This window comes from Hoplias malabaricus, chromosome 11 (assembly GCF_029633855.1).
Source record: "Hoplias malabaricus isolate fHopMal1 chromosome 11, fHopMal1.hap1, whole genome shotgun sequence".
NCBI classification, from domain to species: domain Eukaryota; kingdom Metazoa; phylum Chordata; class Actinopteri; order Characiformes; family Erythrinidae; genus Hoplias; species Hoplias malabaricus.
The window spans coordinates 18640859-18654579 of NC_089810.1; the positions used below are offsets into that span (position 1 = coordinate 18640859).

General features: G+C 38.9%; 1 protein-coding gene across 5 annotated transcripts; it reads right to left on the bottom strand.

Moving 5' to 3' along the window:
- Positions 1–103: 103 nt before the first annotated feature.
- On the bottom strand, positions 104–5790 carry meak7 (MTOR associated protein, eak-7 homolog). Of its 5 annotated transcripts, none has more exons than XM_066684775.1 (8): positions 5685–5790; positions 4598–4775; positions 3230–3457; positions 2699–2843; positions 1801–2199; positions 1575–1693; positions 1079–1261; positions 104–916 (listed from the first exon to the last, which is right to left on the bottom strand). In XM_066684775.1, exons 1-8 carry the CDS (start codon positions 5756–5758, stop codon positions 800–802), a joined length of 1443 nt encoding a protein of 480 aa, XP_066540872.1. In that variant the 5' UTR covers positions 5759–5790; the 3' UTR covers positions 104–799. The 5 variants fall into 5 exon arrangements, with proteins under 5 accessions (XP_066540872.1, XP_066540873.1, XP_066540875.1 ...); XM_066684776.1 differs by lacking the exon at positions 5685–5790 and adding an exon at positions 4895–5012; XM_066684778.1 differs by lacking the exon at positions 5685–5790 and adding an exon at positions 4958–5008.
- Positions 5791–13721: the final 7931 nt, after the last annotated feature.

The window sequence follows — 13721 nt, forward strand, 5'->3', positions numbered from 1 at the left end:
GTGTGGCTGGAAACTTTGTCACGTTCAGACGTGGGTGGTGGCATTTCAAAGCAGTGAGATTTGAATCAGCCCTAACATGCAGCAAACAATTGTTAAACAATGTAAATACAACTCAAAAGTGCATTCAACTTTATTCATAATTCATAATCACAATTTCATTCAGCCATCAAAAAGTAGACATCAAAATCTGATCAATTAGATTTAATCAATAAAACACGTCACACAGAACCTAACACTGTTCTGTATCAGTGTCATTTGAGTGCATGAGATTTTATATAGCATCGCTATTGCAGCCAAACCCTGCATCAGTTTTTCCTGTTTCCATTGGGCATAGAAGCAGTTCTGTATATTGATCACTGGACACTGGAAAAATGGACCAAAGAAAAGGTCCACAAATAAAATTTTACTTTCTCTAAAATTATATTTTGAAGAAAAAACATTTTTTGGACTGTGGAAATATGCATGAAGGCATGCCAGGCCAGTACATTAAACATTCATCAGAAATTCTTCAGCATATCTCAGTTTTGCAGCTCCTATAATTCTCCACATAGTAGGAAACAAACTCCACCATTGTACCATTCCTTTAAAAACCAACATCAACGACAACATATATATTCCCAGTAATGCTGTTAAATTTAGGCATAATCTTTATAACACTGTGGGGCATCCTATCTCATAAATATATTTTGTAAAAATACCTAAACAAAAAACAAACAGACCAAACAAATGCAGCTATGTTTTCTGAGTCCTGAAATGTCTGTTTAAAAGCAGAACTGCATAAGCAGGTAATCTCTTTTTTTCATCCTTCGTCTTCCTCTGGCTCTCTGAGGCCTTGGCTGTGTAGAGTTTTCCCAGTCATCTCCAAAATAGCCTTGACCTCAGGATCCAGATCCAGAACGCTCTTCTTATTCTCGTCCTGTAAATCAATCCCGAAAAATCAAACAATGGTTTTGCAATGTCTTTTATTCAGTGCAATTTAGTAGGACAAAAAAGAAACGCACACAACGACAATGAACAAATCAGCATACAAACAGCATTAAAAAGGATTCAAAGTTATTGTAAATGTATGTCAGCTGACCTGATCTTGTTCTTGAGGGGGCAGGCCGACACCCCACACCTCTACTGTATCCAATGTAAAGTCCTCATCCCCTGAGAGCTGAGGACTACCGTATGTGGTACAGCGTGGTCGAGCCCGACTGTGACCACGGCCAAAATCACTGTCCAGCCAAAGTCCGAAGTAGCCGTGTTGTCCACCCATACCCTGACACAAAACAATGAGGAAAAGGCACTAATCTATTTACCTCTGTAGTGTGAGTATAAACTAGTGAATGAACAGTTACATTATTGTTTGTAAGTTTGGAATCACTATTTAAAACCTTTTAAAAACTACTCTTGTTCCAGAAACATGTATGAATTATTTGAACAGCATCATTTAATAATAATTTCTTATTTACTAACTTCTTGCCTTTTCAAAGATATGGAGTTAAAATGTGAAGAAAAAAACAAACACAGGAGCTGCATGATTATATGACTGATTAGTGGCATGTAAAATGTATTGTGCTGAATTTTCTCACCAGACCATTGGGCATGGTCTGCTGGCCCTGGTTCAGGTACATGTAGTGCTGGTTATAGCCTGTGTATGTGAAAACACACATAGATGGGGACACAGAGAACAGGAAGCATCTGGAATCACCTGGACAGACAATCATAATAATAAGAACTGACATGCTTAAATTAAAAAACAACCTCAAACATACAGTGAAAGCAAGGCTTTTTTTATTTTGCTTGTTTCTTACCTACCCTGAAACTGAGGTTTAACCTCCCAGCTGTGAGAAGCAAAGCCTCCAAATATGTGTCCCTTGGTGTCTTTCACCAGTAAAACAGTAGGGCCTCGGCTCTTACAATTGCCGACCAAGCGGGTAAAGCTTTCTCCATGCACATGTGTGGAGAACAGCAACCTCCAGGGAGCCCTGTACCCTGTAGGCAGCTGTGGTGTCAGAAACATAAGAAGAGGTATATCCAGCAAACAGTGGAGCTCACTCCAAGGAGCATCTCGACATTGGGGCAGCAGAGTTGGTGATGGGTGAGAGGTTAATCCAACCTGAAGACCCTCACCAACCAAAAGTTCCAGAAATTCGGCCACTCCTGAGACACGCAAAAGCCATTCCTCCAGACATGCAACATCATATGTGTTTTGACCTAAAGGAAAACAAGGGAACCTTCAGTCAGACACATACAGACAAGACATCTGTAAGTTCATCTATAATGACAATACTAACAGATCCCAATCTGCACTTATTCTGAAAACCCCCATTGTTCACTTTATTCCCAGTCAAAACAAACATCTGGTAGAACTTTTTTATTTTTCAAGAGATAGTTCGAATATCAGAAAAGTGAAGTGAAAAGAAGAATTAAAAAGACAATCAAACCACTAAAACTCATGGTAAGATAAACAGTACTTATCACTTTCATGTTTAAGAGATGCTTTAAACGTAGTGAATAGACAACTAAATATGCTTCCTTTCAGACACAGAGCATGTCCCTAAATTCTCATGACCTGTGATATAAGGAAAATGTAGACACACACTAAACACTGAAAACAGTCCTTTTATATTTACACACTGTTGTACAGGAACATTGTGGCACAAATTAATGACGATTTAAATATAAAAATCAAGCATACTGAAGTGTCTCTTACCTGAAGGTTTTAATTCTGAGCTTAATTGCTCAGCCAGCAGTCTCACACCCTGTGCACCATCACCCATGCGATCTGGCACCCAGCCTCTGAGTCGCCCCCTATGTGTGATAGTCTGAACTACAGCTGCAATCAAGTCCTCCAAGAACTGTAGAAAATATTTCATTTTTAAGTCTTCAAGATTCATTAAGTGATGGTTTACTGTGGCTGTTTTAGCAGGTTTTAAAAAAGTAGTTTCCAGAAATATTCAATTATTTTTTTGTCCTATGTTTAAAGTAGGTTATTATAATTTCATTTGATTATCATTTCTTTGCAATGATGTCATTGGTGTTTGACAACAAATGGAAGCACACACATTTCTCCACATTGCCATCCAGAATAGAAATGACTGAGCACACATTTACCTGAAAAAGTGTCTCTATGCTCTCTTAATACACCAGAGACAGAAGATCTGTGATTTGAATCAGTGTTGAACAAGATGAATGGCACTCAAGTACAGGAAGCAAAATACTTTTAGTATGAAATCGTGCGTACCCCTCTGATCTGATCAGGAGTAGTTGTTCCTTTTGTCCCTTGTGCCATTGCCATGACAAGTGGTGCTCGCTCTTCTGCTGTTCCCCGAAGAGTATCTGCTAGGAAGATGATCAGCTGCTCTCGACTTACGCCACCACAAGGTGGCAGTTTCACCCCAGGATCCACACTACACATTCCTTCAAAGACTCTCTTAATCATTGACTCTGGGGCCATTTTACCCATTGTTGCCTATGAATTGAACAGAAAACAATAACTCGTATGGTTCTTGAATTCTGAACTATTATATCAGTGGCACAGAAAAGTCAAGGGGAATCTGCAGAGCCACACCAGCCATTCCCAAAACAAACCTACTGCTGGGTGATACATCAAGTCATACACAAAGTGGTGCCACTGTTAAGTGGGTCCTTTTGTGATTTGGTAGATAATAACAATTATATAAACTATATAATCCATTATATTATGCCCCAAAAAAGTGGCATCAATTTCAAATCAATTAGTAATTTTATTTTATTGGACCCACGTTTATCATAGTCCATCTGTTGATCTGCATTCTTTGTCAGGACCACCACAGCGCAGGTATGATTTGGGTGTTAGATCATTCTCAGTGCTTCAGTGACAGTAACATGGTGGCATGTTAGGGTATGGGTATGAGAAGATCAGACACAGCACTGCTTCTGGAGTTTTTAAACAGTGTGTTTACTCATTGTCCACTTTATTTGACACATATACCTTGTTCGTCCACCTTGTAGAGGTAATGTCAGATGCAGTAGCTTATCTGTTGCTGCATAGATTATGTCAGTTGTCCTCTGTTCCTACATCACTTGTACTGGACACTGCCCACTGGGTGCTGTTGGCTCGATATTTTTGGTTGGTGGACTACTCTTAGTGTAGCAGCAACACTGAAATGTTTAAAAACTCCTGCAGCACTGCTGTGTCTTATCCACTCATACCAGCACAACGCACTAACACTCCAATACCACCATGCATATAAAATATAAAAATATTGTGCAAACCAAACTGATCACTAACTCCAACTCAGACACAGAAGTATCTGTTTGCAATTAATATAATCTTCCCAAGCAAAAAGCCACATGCCTCTCTAACTTTCATTAGGTCCAAGCTCAACATAATGTCATTCTTACATTCCAGTATGACAATGTAGACCGTCTGTATGTGAGACATGATGAAACCACCAGGAGATTTTGACTGACTAAAATATATTCAGACCACAGCCTCAGCCCAGTAATCAGGAACAGCAGGTGACATGCAGAAACATAACCACACAGGAACTGAAATCTGCTGGATCACAGTGCATTAGAATGGACAGCAGACTGTATTGTAAGAGTGTTCACAAGAATTCATCCCAACCTTGAGCATGTCAATCATCAAAGTTTCCCCTGCAGGCGATTTGCCTGCACCAAGACTAGACCCAGCGGCCCCAGCACTGTGGAGCCGGTCAAAAACACTCTCAATGTCGGGTCTTTCCTCTGGACGAAAGCGGACCAGCCGATTTTGGACTACAGCGCTTTCTGCATTCCCCATCGCTCTGGAGTAGAAAAGACGAAAAGAAAACAATGTAAAACAGCTGCTATATTAAGAGTTTTAAACCATTAGTCGTACTACATTACAGTAACCACCTTTATACGCATGGGAAGGGTTTAATACCTGCGCGGTCTGATAAACAGCAAAAAAGATTGTGAAACATGTGTCTGCAGATGTTACACTCACTAAAGTGGAGCACAGGGAAAACTACAACAGCACAACATAAACACTCAGTCTCTTCCGGGCTAAAGTAACGCGTCATCGCCCAGAAACCAATACAAAAAGAGGAATCATTGGGATCTGCATAATGATTGGTTCAACAGCGTCCAATAGATAATTTCGAATCCGTTCCAGTAGCAGAATATTGTGGTTTTGTGGAGTATTTGGAAAAGTTAAAATTACCTTCCTAAACAATTTTAAAGGTGCATTTGGCAGAATGACTGGTGCTCTGCATATTTAGCCACTGATTTCGGCTGGTTTCGGCGATACCGATCCGATACTGATCCGATACTTTGTGTAAATACACCTGTGTCTGGTAAATTTAAAATAAGTAGTGTATTTCAAATCATAGCTTCATGAAGAATAAAAGACATCTCAGTAATTTATTTATTTATTTATTTTAAACTCTAGAAATGTATCGAGGTAGCATCCTCATTTACAATATTGCTGAGCTATAATTAACTGACAACTAGTCTATACTTCACTTTAAATGATCAAATCTTTAGGAAACCTTACCTGAATAAGTCTAGGCTTTTTTGCCTATTTGAGATTATCTCAGTGATACACATATTATCACTCCAAGCTGAACTTATGCAGCTATTTTTTGAAGCATGAATTTTTTTTTCATTACTTATTTCATAGACATAGCCAGTGATTAGCGTTGCTTAAAGCTTCACATTTTCTCCCTCTGTACCTGGATAGTGCCGGCCTGCAACACAGAAGGACTCCATCAGAGAGTGAAGAGAGACAGAGCTGAAATAGCTGCATGCATGGCTCAGTTTATGCTCTGACATTGTGTCCATCTACAGACTAGTGACTGACCGACTGAGCAGCATGTCGCTGCGCTTACTCATTATGCATTTCTTCATCTACAGGGTGGGCCATTTATATGGGTACACCTTAATAAAATGGGAATGGTTGGTGATATTAACTTCCTGTTTGTGGCACATTAGTATATGGGAGGGGGGAAAATTTTCAAGATGGGTGGTGACCATGGTGGCCATTTTGAAGTCAGCCATTTTGGAGCCAACTTTTTTTTTTTCAATGGGAAGAGGGTCATGTGACACATCAAACTTATTGGGAATTTCACAAGAAAAACAATGATGTGCTTGGCTTTAAATGTTGGCTTTATTCTTTCATGAGTTATTTACAAGTTTCTGACCACTTATAAAATGTTTTCAAAGTGCTGCCCATTGTGTTGGATTGTCAATGCAACCCTCTTCTCCCACTCTTCACACACTGACAGCAACACCGCAGGAGAAATGCTAGCACAGGCTTCCAATATTCGTAGTTTCTTCTACATTGTATTATTCTACTTTTATTTACAAACCTCTTTTCCAGAAAAGGTGGAAACATGGATTTGTCTGACCACAGAACATGTTTCCACTGTTTTTGTCCATCTAAGATATCCTTGGGCCTAGTGAACATGCTGGTGTTTCTAGACAAAATTAATGTATGGCTTCCTCTTTGCATTAAACAGTTTACATTTCTTGATGCAGAGCAGACATTTATGATGTTTTTTCAAACAACACCACCTGAGGGTCACGCAGATGTTCGCATACATTCAGTAGTGGCTTCCACCCTTGGATTTCATGCACCAAGAATTCTCCTGACTCCCTGATTCTTTTCTTGATATTAAAAACTATAGATGGTGAAAGACACTTTGCAGATTGACTTTGAGAAACATTCTATTTGAACTAGTGAACCATGAACCATCCTCATTTGCAAAGGCTAAGCTTTCGGTGAATGCTCCTTTTATACTACATTTTGAAGAATTCACCTGTTACCAGTGGTTACAAGTGGTAACAGGGAATATTCACAGCAGTTTTACTTATAATCTTTCAGCCTTATTTTGCCCAATAGTGTGTTGTAGTCAGTAGCATTTCTGATCCTTGTCCACCACCACACTGAGAATAAGCATATGAACAATGTGCTGCAATAACAATGTGATTCTCTGGGCAATGCTCTACTGGGAAATCTTGGGTAATGGCATTTATTTGGACATTACATCGACAGATATTGTTACAGCCCATGTACACTTCTTCATGACAAAGGCATTCACTAATGGCTCTGACCTCTTTCAGCAAGATAATATGCCCAGCCACATTATGTGAGGACAGAATTCAAGGTGTTCACTTGGCCGCGGGGACATGTCTGCATGGTTAGGGTGGGCAATCCCCACCCCGTCCATAGGAATCTGCCCGTCCAAGGCTAAAGAAATAAAAGAAAACCAAAAATGTCCTCTTTGTCGTCCTCCATTCACACCTTTGATTTAATGACTTAATAAGTCCGAGGGGGACCTACACAATATGGCTGCACTGCCTCTGGTTCGCCAAAAGAGGGAGGTCTGGCTCCAGTAGCAGCTCACTCGGCGCTGTGCTCGTACGCGCTATGGCTTTGCGGTGTTTTCCTCAAACAGCAGGCGATGAAAAACGCCTTTTAAGGGCATGAGATACGGCTGAGAGCTGGGCGTGATAATGGGCTGAACACAATGACTTCCTTCAACAGCTATAGACCAATACAACACCGCTCAAGTGACTGCGGTGCGTATTACAGTAGAAAAAAACTGCTGTAAGTAGTACTGGGTGGTGCTGATATGATATCAGGATTTTAGGATTTTGTTAATGGCAAAATTGTAGGCAGTGATATGAAATTTAGTTGATTTTCATGACATCACACAAAAAAACACTAAATCCTGCTTTTGCTACTTCAATTATAAGTTTTTGCAATTTTGTCAGTGTTTACTGTACGCAGGCCTTTCAAATAAAGCCCAAATTCCAGAAGCTTTGGAATTTAAAAATATGATTTGTTAATCAATCTTAGTGAGATGATGTAAAACTGGCATGAACTTTATTTTCACCATAGGGTAATTTCATATCTAGAGTCCAATGGTGGCATGTTTTACACCGCTGCATCCAGCACTTTGCATTGTGCTTCGTGATGTAAGGCTTGGATCTAGATGCTCTGCCATGGAAACTCATTTCCATTTCCAGGTCTGTAGCAATTGACTCTGCAGAAAATTGGCGACCTCTACGCACTATGTGTTTCAGCATCTGCTAAACCCATTCTGTTATTTTGCGTGGCCTAGCACTTTGTGGCTGAGTTGCTGTTGTTCCCAGTCACTTTCACTTTGTTACAATATGATTGACAGTTGACTGTGGAATATTTAGTTAATGAGGAAATTTCACAACTGGACTTGTTGCACAGATGGCATCCTATCACAGTAACATGCTTGAAATCACTGAGCACCTGAGAATTCATTCTTTCACCAATGTTTGTAGAAGCAGTCTGCATGCCTAGCTGTGTGGTTGTATACACCTGTGGCCAGGAAGTGATTGGAACACTTGACTTCAATTATTTGGATGAGTGAGTGAATATTTTCCACAATATAGTTTATATATTTTATATTCACATGCTTATGGTGTAATGTTTGAATATATTGCAACTTAAATTTTCTATAAATTTCCACCCATACTGCTTCTGCCCCCACCTTTTTGGAATGTGTTGCAGGTGTGAAATAAAAAATAAATTTGTATTTACAATTTACATTCATGTTGTTCAGTGAATACTTTGGAGAATCCACAAAGGTAAGAGTTTGTATTTTATCTACTAACCAATATCAGTAAAACCTCATGCAATGATATGCCAGTATACATAAGGTCACCCACCACTCAATATAAATTTACAATGATTTCTTTAATATATGGTTAATTAATTTTCATGATCAAAAAAGTATGCCTTGTTAAGATGAGTGGCTTGGCTCAGATGCCTAGGCATGGATATAACCAGCAGAGCACACTGAAGCACTTTTGAAGATTTAAGTGGGATTTGACCATGCTCTCAGCATGGCATCTCGATTAACTCTCCGGGCTGAGATCTCTCCTGCTAGGAGGATTCCCTGACTGTCTGCAATGTGACTGCTGAATGACCGTGTCTGACCCATTCCATGCACCTGCTGTAGAGCAGCTGTTATTGGACAAGTAAAACTTTCCTTCAGTTTATACAGCCTTCCCAACATCTATTCTGGAAATTTGTGTTTTTGCCTGTACAGAGGGGAAATGTTTCTAAAAGTTGCTGGTGGCTGGATCATAATTCTTTAGAGAAATAATATTAGAACAAATAGAGACATGATATATTTCTGGCCCAAATAATAATTATTATATTTATTTACAGCATCAAAAATATCTGAGCAAGTGGAGACATAGACAAAAATCTCCCTTGTTTATAATGACACCTCCAGTTCTCACTATCTGTGTGTTATGTACTGTTGGCACCTGAAAGCCACAGAAAGTGTGCAATGCAGTGGCAGCTGCAGCATTGCATTAGAGTAGTGCAGGCCACTAAAGACTCACTAAAGAATGAGTCTGCATGTTGCCTTCTTTTGAACTGTTCCGGTCCTCACCTTTTGGTCCACAGTCCTTGGGAACACATAAACATGGTCACAGTAGTGAACTAGATATCCCAGAGAGGATTCTAGTGAAAGAGAAATAAAATATGCATGCCTTAGCCAGGCCCACACAAGTCAGAAGGAGCCTCATACAGTGGTTACACCGTAGAGGAACAGAAAATGCTGTATTTGCTGCCAGAAACATCAGACAACTTTTACAGTAAACCTGATCTGGCAACAACAGAATATCATATAAGACTTTAGACTGATAACACAATTAAACACAAGCTATAACATAATGTGATCCACATAAACATATTGAGAACACATAACAGAATAGGCCTATTTCATTGATATTTATGAATCTAATACCAACATTATAATATATTAATATGTGCTAGTAATCCAAAATTCACTGGCCCTCTAATAGTTACACATCCTCATATAATATTCTTCTGTTTGTCCATGTACACCACTTATTTGACCCTTTTTACTATTTAATATATTTTTTTGTTTAGAGCTGTGCAAACTAGTTAACCAGCCTTCATGATTTGTTTCATTTCCATTCAAAGTGGCAATTACGTAATTTATCAGGAATCAAGAAAAGGGCAGACAATGTGGATTAAACAGATAATAAAACAATTCAGAAATACAATAAATATCAGATAAGCCATCTGCACATGGAAAGGAATATTCCATGCAAAATAAGTAGAACAAATTTTGCTTTTGACATTTTGACTGGGATTTTTGCACAAGAAATATGTATTCTTGTTATCTTAATCCTCATTGTGGTATCTTCTAAACCTTATCAGATTTCTTCCTTTTCACCGCATTAATTGCATATATCTGGTTTCTGTGTCAGAGACAGCCCTGGCTATTAGTCACTTATTTCTGTTCACAATGAGTTGGGGACCAAAGAAGTATTAAATCACACCCTCTGAAAATGATTATTGATTTTTTTTTTATTTTACATCTACAACATGGTGGTATTAGAAATGTAGGTTAGTTGGTTTAAAGGGATCCTCTTATGGAAGCTGCTAAACAAATAGGTGTTGCCAACCAGTAAAATGCCACAACTTGGACAAGGTAGTAGTTTCCCTCCCAGGCTCTTCTAAGTGTAGCTTGAACTAAAAAAACTAAATGCAATATAGTTTCAGTTAAGCTCAGATGGATGAGCACCTAAACACTCTTGACTTGAAAAGCATGTCTGGCTGTAGCCTCATAGTCACTACCCACACCAGCACCCGGCTGCGAGTTGAGACACGCGAGAATTCTTTTTTCTTCACTTCTTCTTTCCTCTTCCTCTGCCTGCCACGTTCTCTCTTCACAGCCCTATATGGTAAAAGGCACTAACACAGCGAACATACAGGAAATGGTGAAGCGCCTACGCTCTTATACACACTCATTCATGTAGATAATGATATACAAATACAAATATATCCATATACATAGACAGAAACATGCAAAAACAAAGACACATACACAGTTGTCTTCTGTGTCCATCTGTGAATATATGTGTCCTTCAGGGGAAATAACATCACTTACCTATCAACAGCTGATATTATTTCATTATAGTTACTCAACTGCAGCTTCTGAAAAGGAGAGATAAGGTTCATAGCATGTACATTTTACAAACATCCTTATCTCACATTAGTGCACATTCTCTGTCTACCATATGCAACCTATGACCTTATAAAGATCACCACATTGTGTTTGTCTCTGTGTGTGAGCAGATTGCATAAAGAATACATATGGTCAAATCTCAAACCTCAGTGCCTTAAAGGGGAGTTCCACCATTTATTTAAAAATTCTGTGTAACTGAAGTGGTGAAAAGTAAACAAAGTGGTTTAACGTGAAATGGAACTTTATGAAGAAAATTAATAATTCATATATACTTTATAGTTGTGGTGATAGCAACTAGAGGTCACAATGTCTATATCATATGCATTGTATATAATTTGATCCTCTATCCTCTATCCTTTATCAATACCAACACATTTTAATTTAATTCACCTTTTATTTAAAGAATTTAAACAAAATGTAAAAATATCTACAACCAGACATCTTTTGGGTAATACCTTTGTGTGAGGCAGCTTCAACACTTTGGGGGACTCATTCTTATCAAAAGTTCTGTGAGCATTTCCAAACTGAGCACTTTGCATTAGCTTGTGGAATGTGTGTGCCTACATCTTGAAAAACCAATAGAACTCCCCTGTAAAGGTCATCATACTCTCTCTCTCTCTCTCTCTCTCTCTCTCTCTCTCTCTCTCTCTCTCTCTCTCTCTGTGTGTGTGTGTGTGTGTGTGTGTGTGTGCGTGCGTGCGTGTGTGTGTCCTTATTTACTATGTATTTTCTGTCAAACATATTTCAAGCTTCAATGCACTGTGTAAGTATATATTTAGGTATACAGGTGTGTTGCAGAAAGAATAGAGTCCACTCTCAGAGTGCTCTGTGCAGTGTGACTAAGGCATGAACATAGAGTCTCACACGGGATCACGCGTCTTATCTGTCAGGCAGAGTCTGAACTTGAGAGGTCATAGTTAAACCATTTGCCTTGCAAATCTTTCTGATGTAATGGGCTTTGTTTTAGTCTTTCTGCTTCTCATATGGGTGTAACCCAGGAGAGGCAAAGCCAGCTTGATAGATTGTTAGGAAACTACAGCAGTTGAGGTTACACATTACAAAAGACACAGGTCCCTGTCCATGTGCAAATGGATAATGGCACAGTTTGGCACAACACCCTAAGGGTCCCCTGATGAAATACTAAACCGGTATTCTTTAGTACCAATAACTAAAGTATACCACATCAAACAACAAATAGTCACTCGGGGGTATTTGCACTACATGCAGTGTCTTTATGAAGTGGAGAACTTTGTATGTAGTATCTCTGACACATTCACATCACTTCCCAGTAGATGTTGGCCACAGCTATTATGAGATTACACAATCCAGTTACGTACTTATACAGGGTTCTTAAGGGTCCTTGGTAAGCCATGTTGCAACACTATGATTCTCCAGTTACCCAATACTCAAATGCATCCTCAAACCAGTGCATAAACATGTCCACTCAATGTAAAGTATGTTATAACATAGGCTAGTTGTGTGATATTTAAAGTGCCATTACACAGCTTTCATAATATCCACCAAACCCCTCTGGGACCCTAAAAGTTGACCTTTGAATGTGAGTTCTGCTTTTGACCTTTCACTCTGCACCATGTCTCATATATTTGTAGTGCACCAGACGCATATCCATGACCAATAAATAAACAGATATTTTACCAAGCTCATTGATCCATAAACAGAAGCATTAAGGCCTAATTAAAGGAGCAATGTCCGTTGTTACTGCAGCGTGAGTGGGTTTTTGTGGTAGGGGCATAGATGCATAGACTTCTACAATTCTTCCATAAATCTGATAATATTAGCTCCTCAATGCAAGAGCTCACTTGGATGTATCTATTCAAATGAAGGAACCAAACAATCTGACTGCATATTTATGCTTAAAAGCCCTGAGGTTTCCCACTGGTGTTGTAGACTTTTAGTGCAGGTATTGTAGTAACATTAGAAAAAGCCAATCATGAATGAGTTAATCTCAGTGAACTGAAAATGGTTTTCTAAAATTTTATTGCATTCTTAGCCTCTTCACATTTAATTTTGAACCCGAAATATAACTGACTTTTCTTCAAATCTTTGTTTATAAGATTGTTGATTGAAGCCCCAGCAAGCATTGCCAAAATGGTGCAAGAAGTCCACAGCATTTGCATAGTATTTATTAACAGCGATGATCAGCCTAGAAATGTACGCTTTGTTTCAGCTGGACCTTGTTTGTTATTCAAAGATGTGTTGTTGCAGTACCAAAAGCTGGCCTGTGCGATGTAACACTTCCTGATTGGGAGTTTCCATGCACAACACTGCTAATTTATGACCATATATAGAATGTTTGTCCCAAGAGTATTACATTACAGGAGGCACAATTAGAGATGAGGGACCAAAATAGGGTTCTTTGGGGTCTTAGAATGACAATTTTGGTTTTACTAAATGATGCTTTTAAAAAGGATGGTCAAAGAAGCTTGTATGTAAAACTGATTTCTGAGTTTGAAGAATGTTTTCAAATTTAAAGATTTTATGTGTAATAAGTTTCCCAGCAATCAATAAGGAACCTTCATTTTAACCACTTTTGATGCAACAATACGTCTTTAGCATGTAGTTTAAAGAGTATTTTCAAGGTTGATCGCATTACGTATGCTTGCTTGACTAGCTCTGTTTGAAATAAAGGAGCGTCTGGGGGTTTTGAGCAGGTGGTTGGAATTTTGGACGATGTGCATAGGTGGTAAACAGTGACAAAAC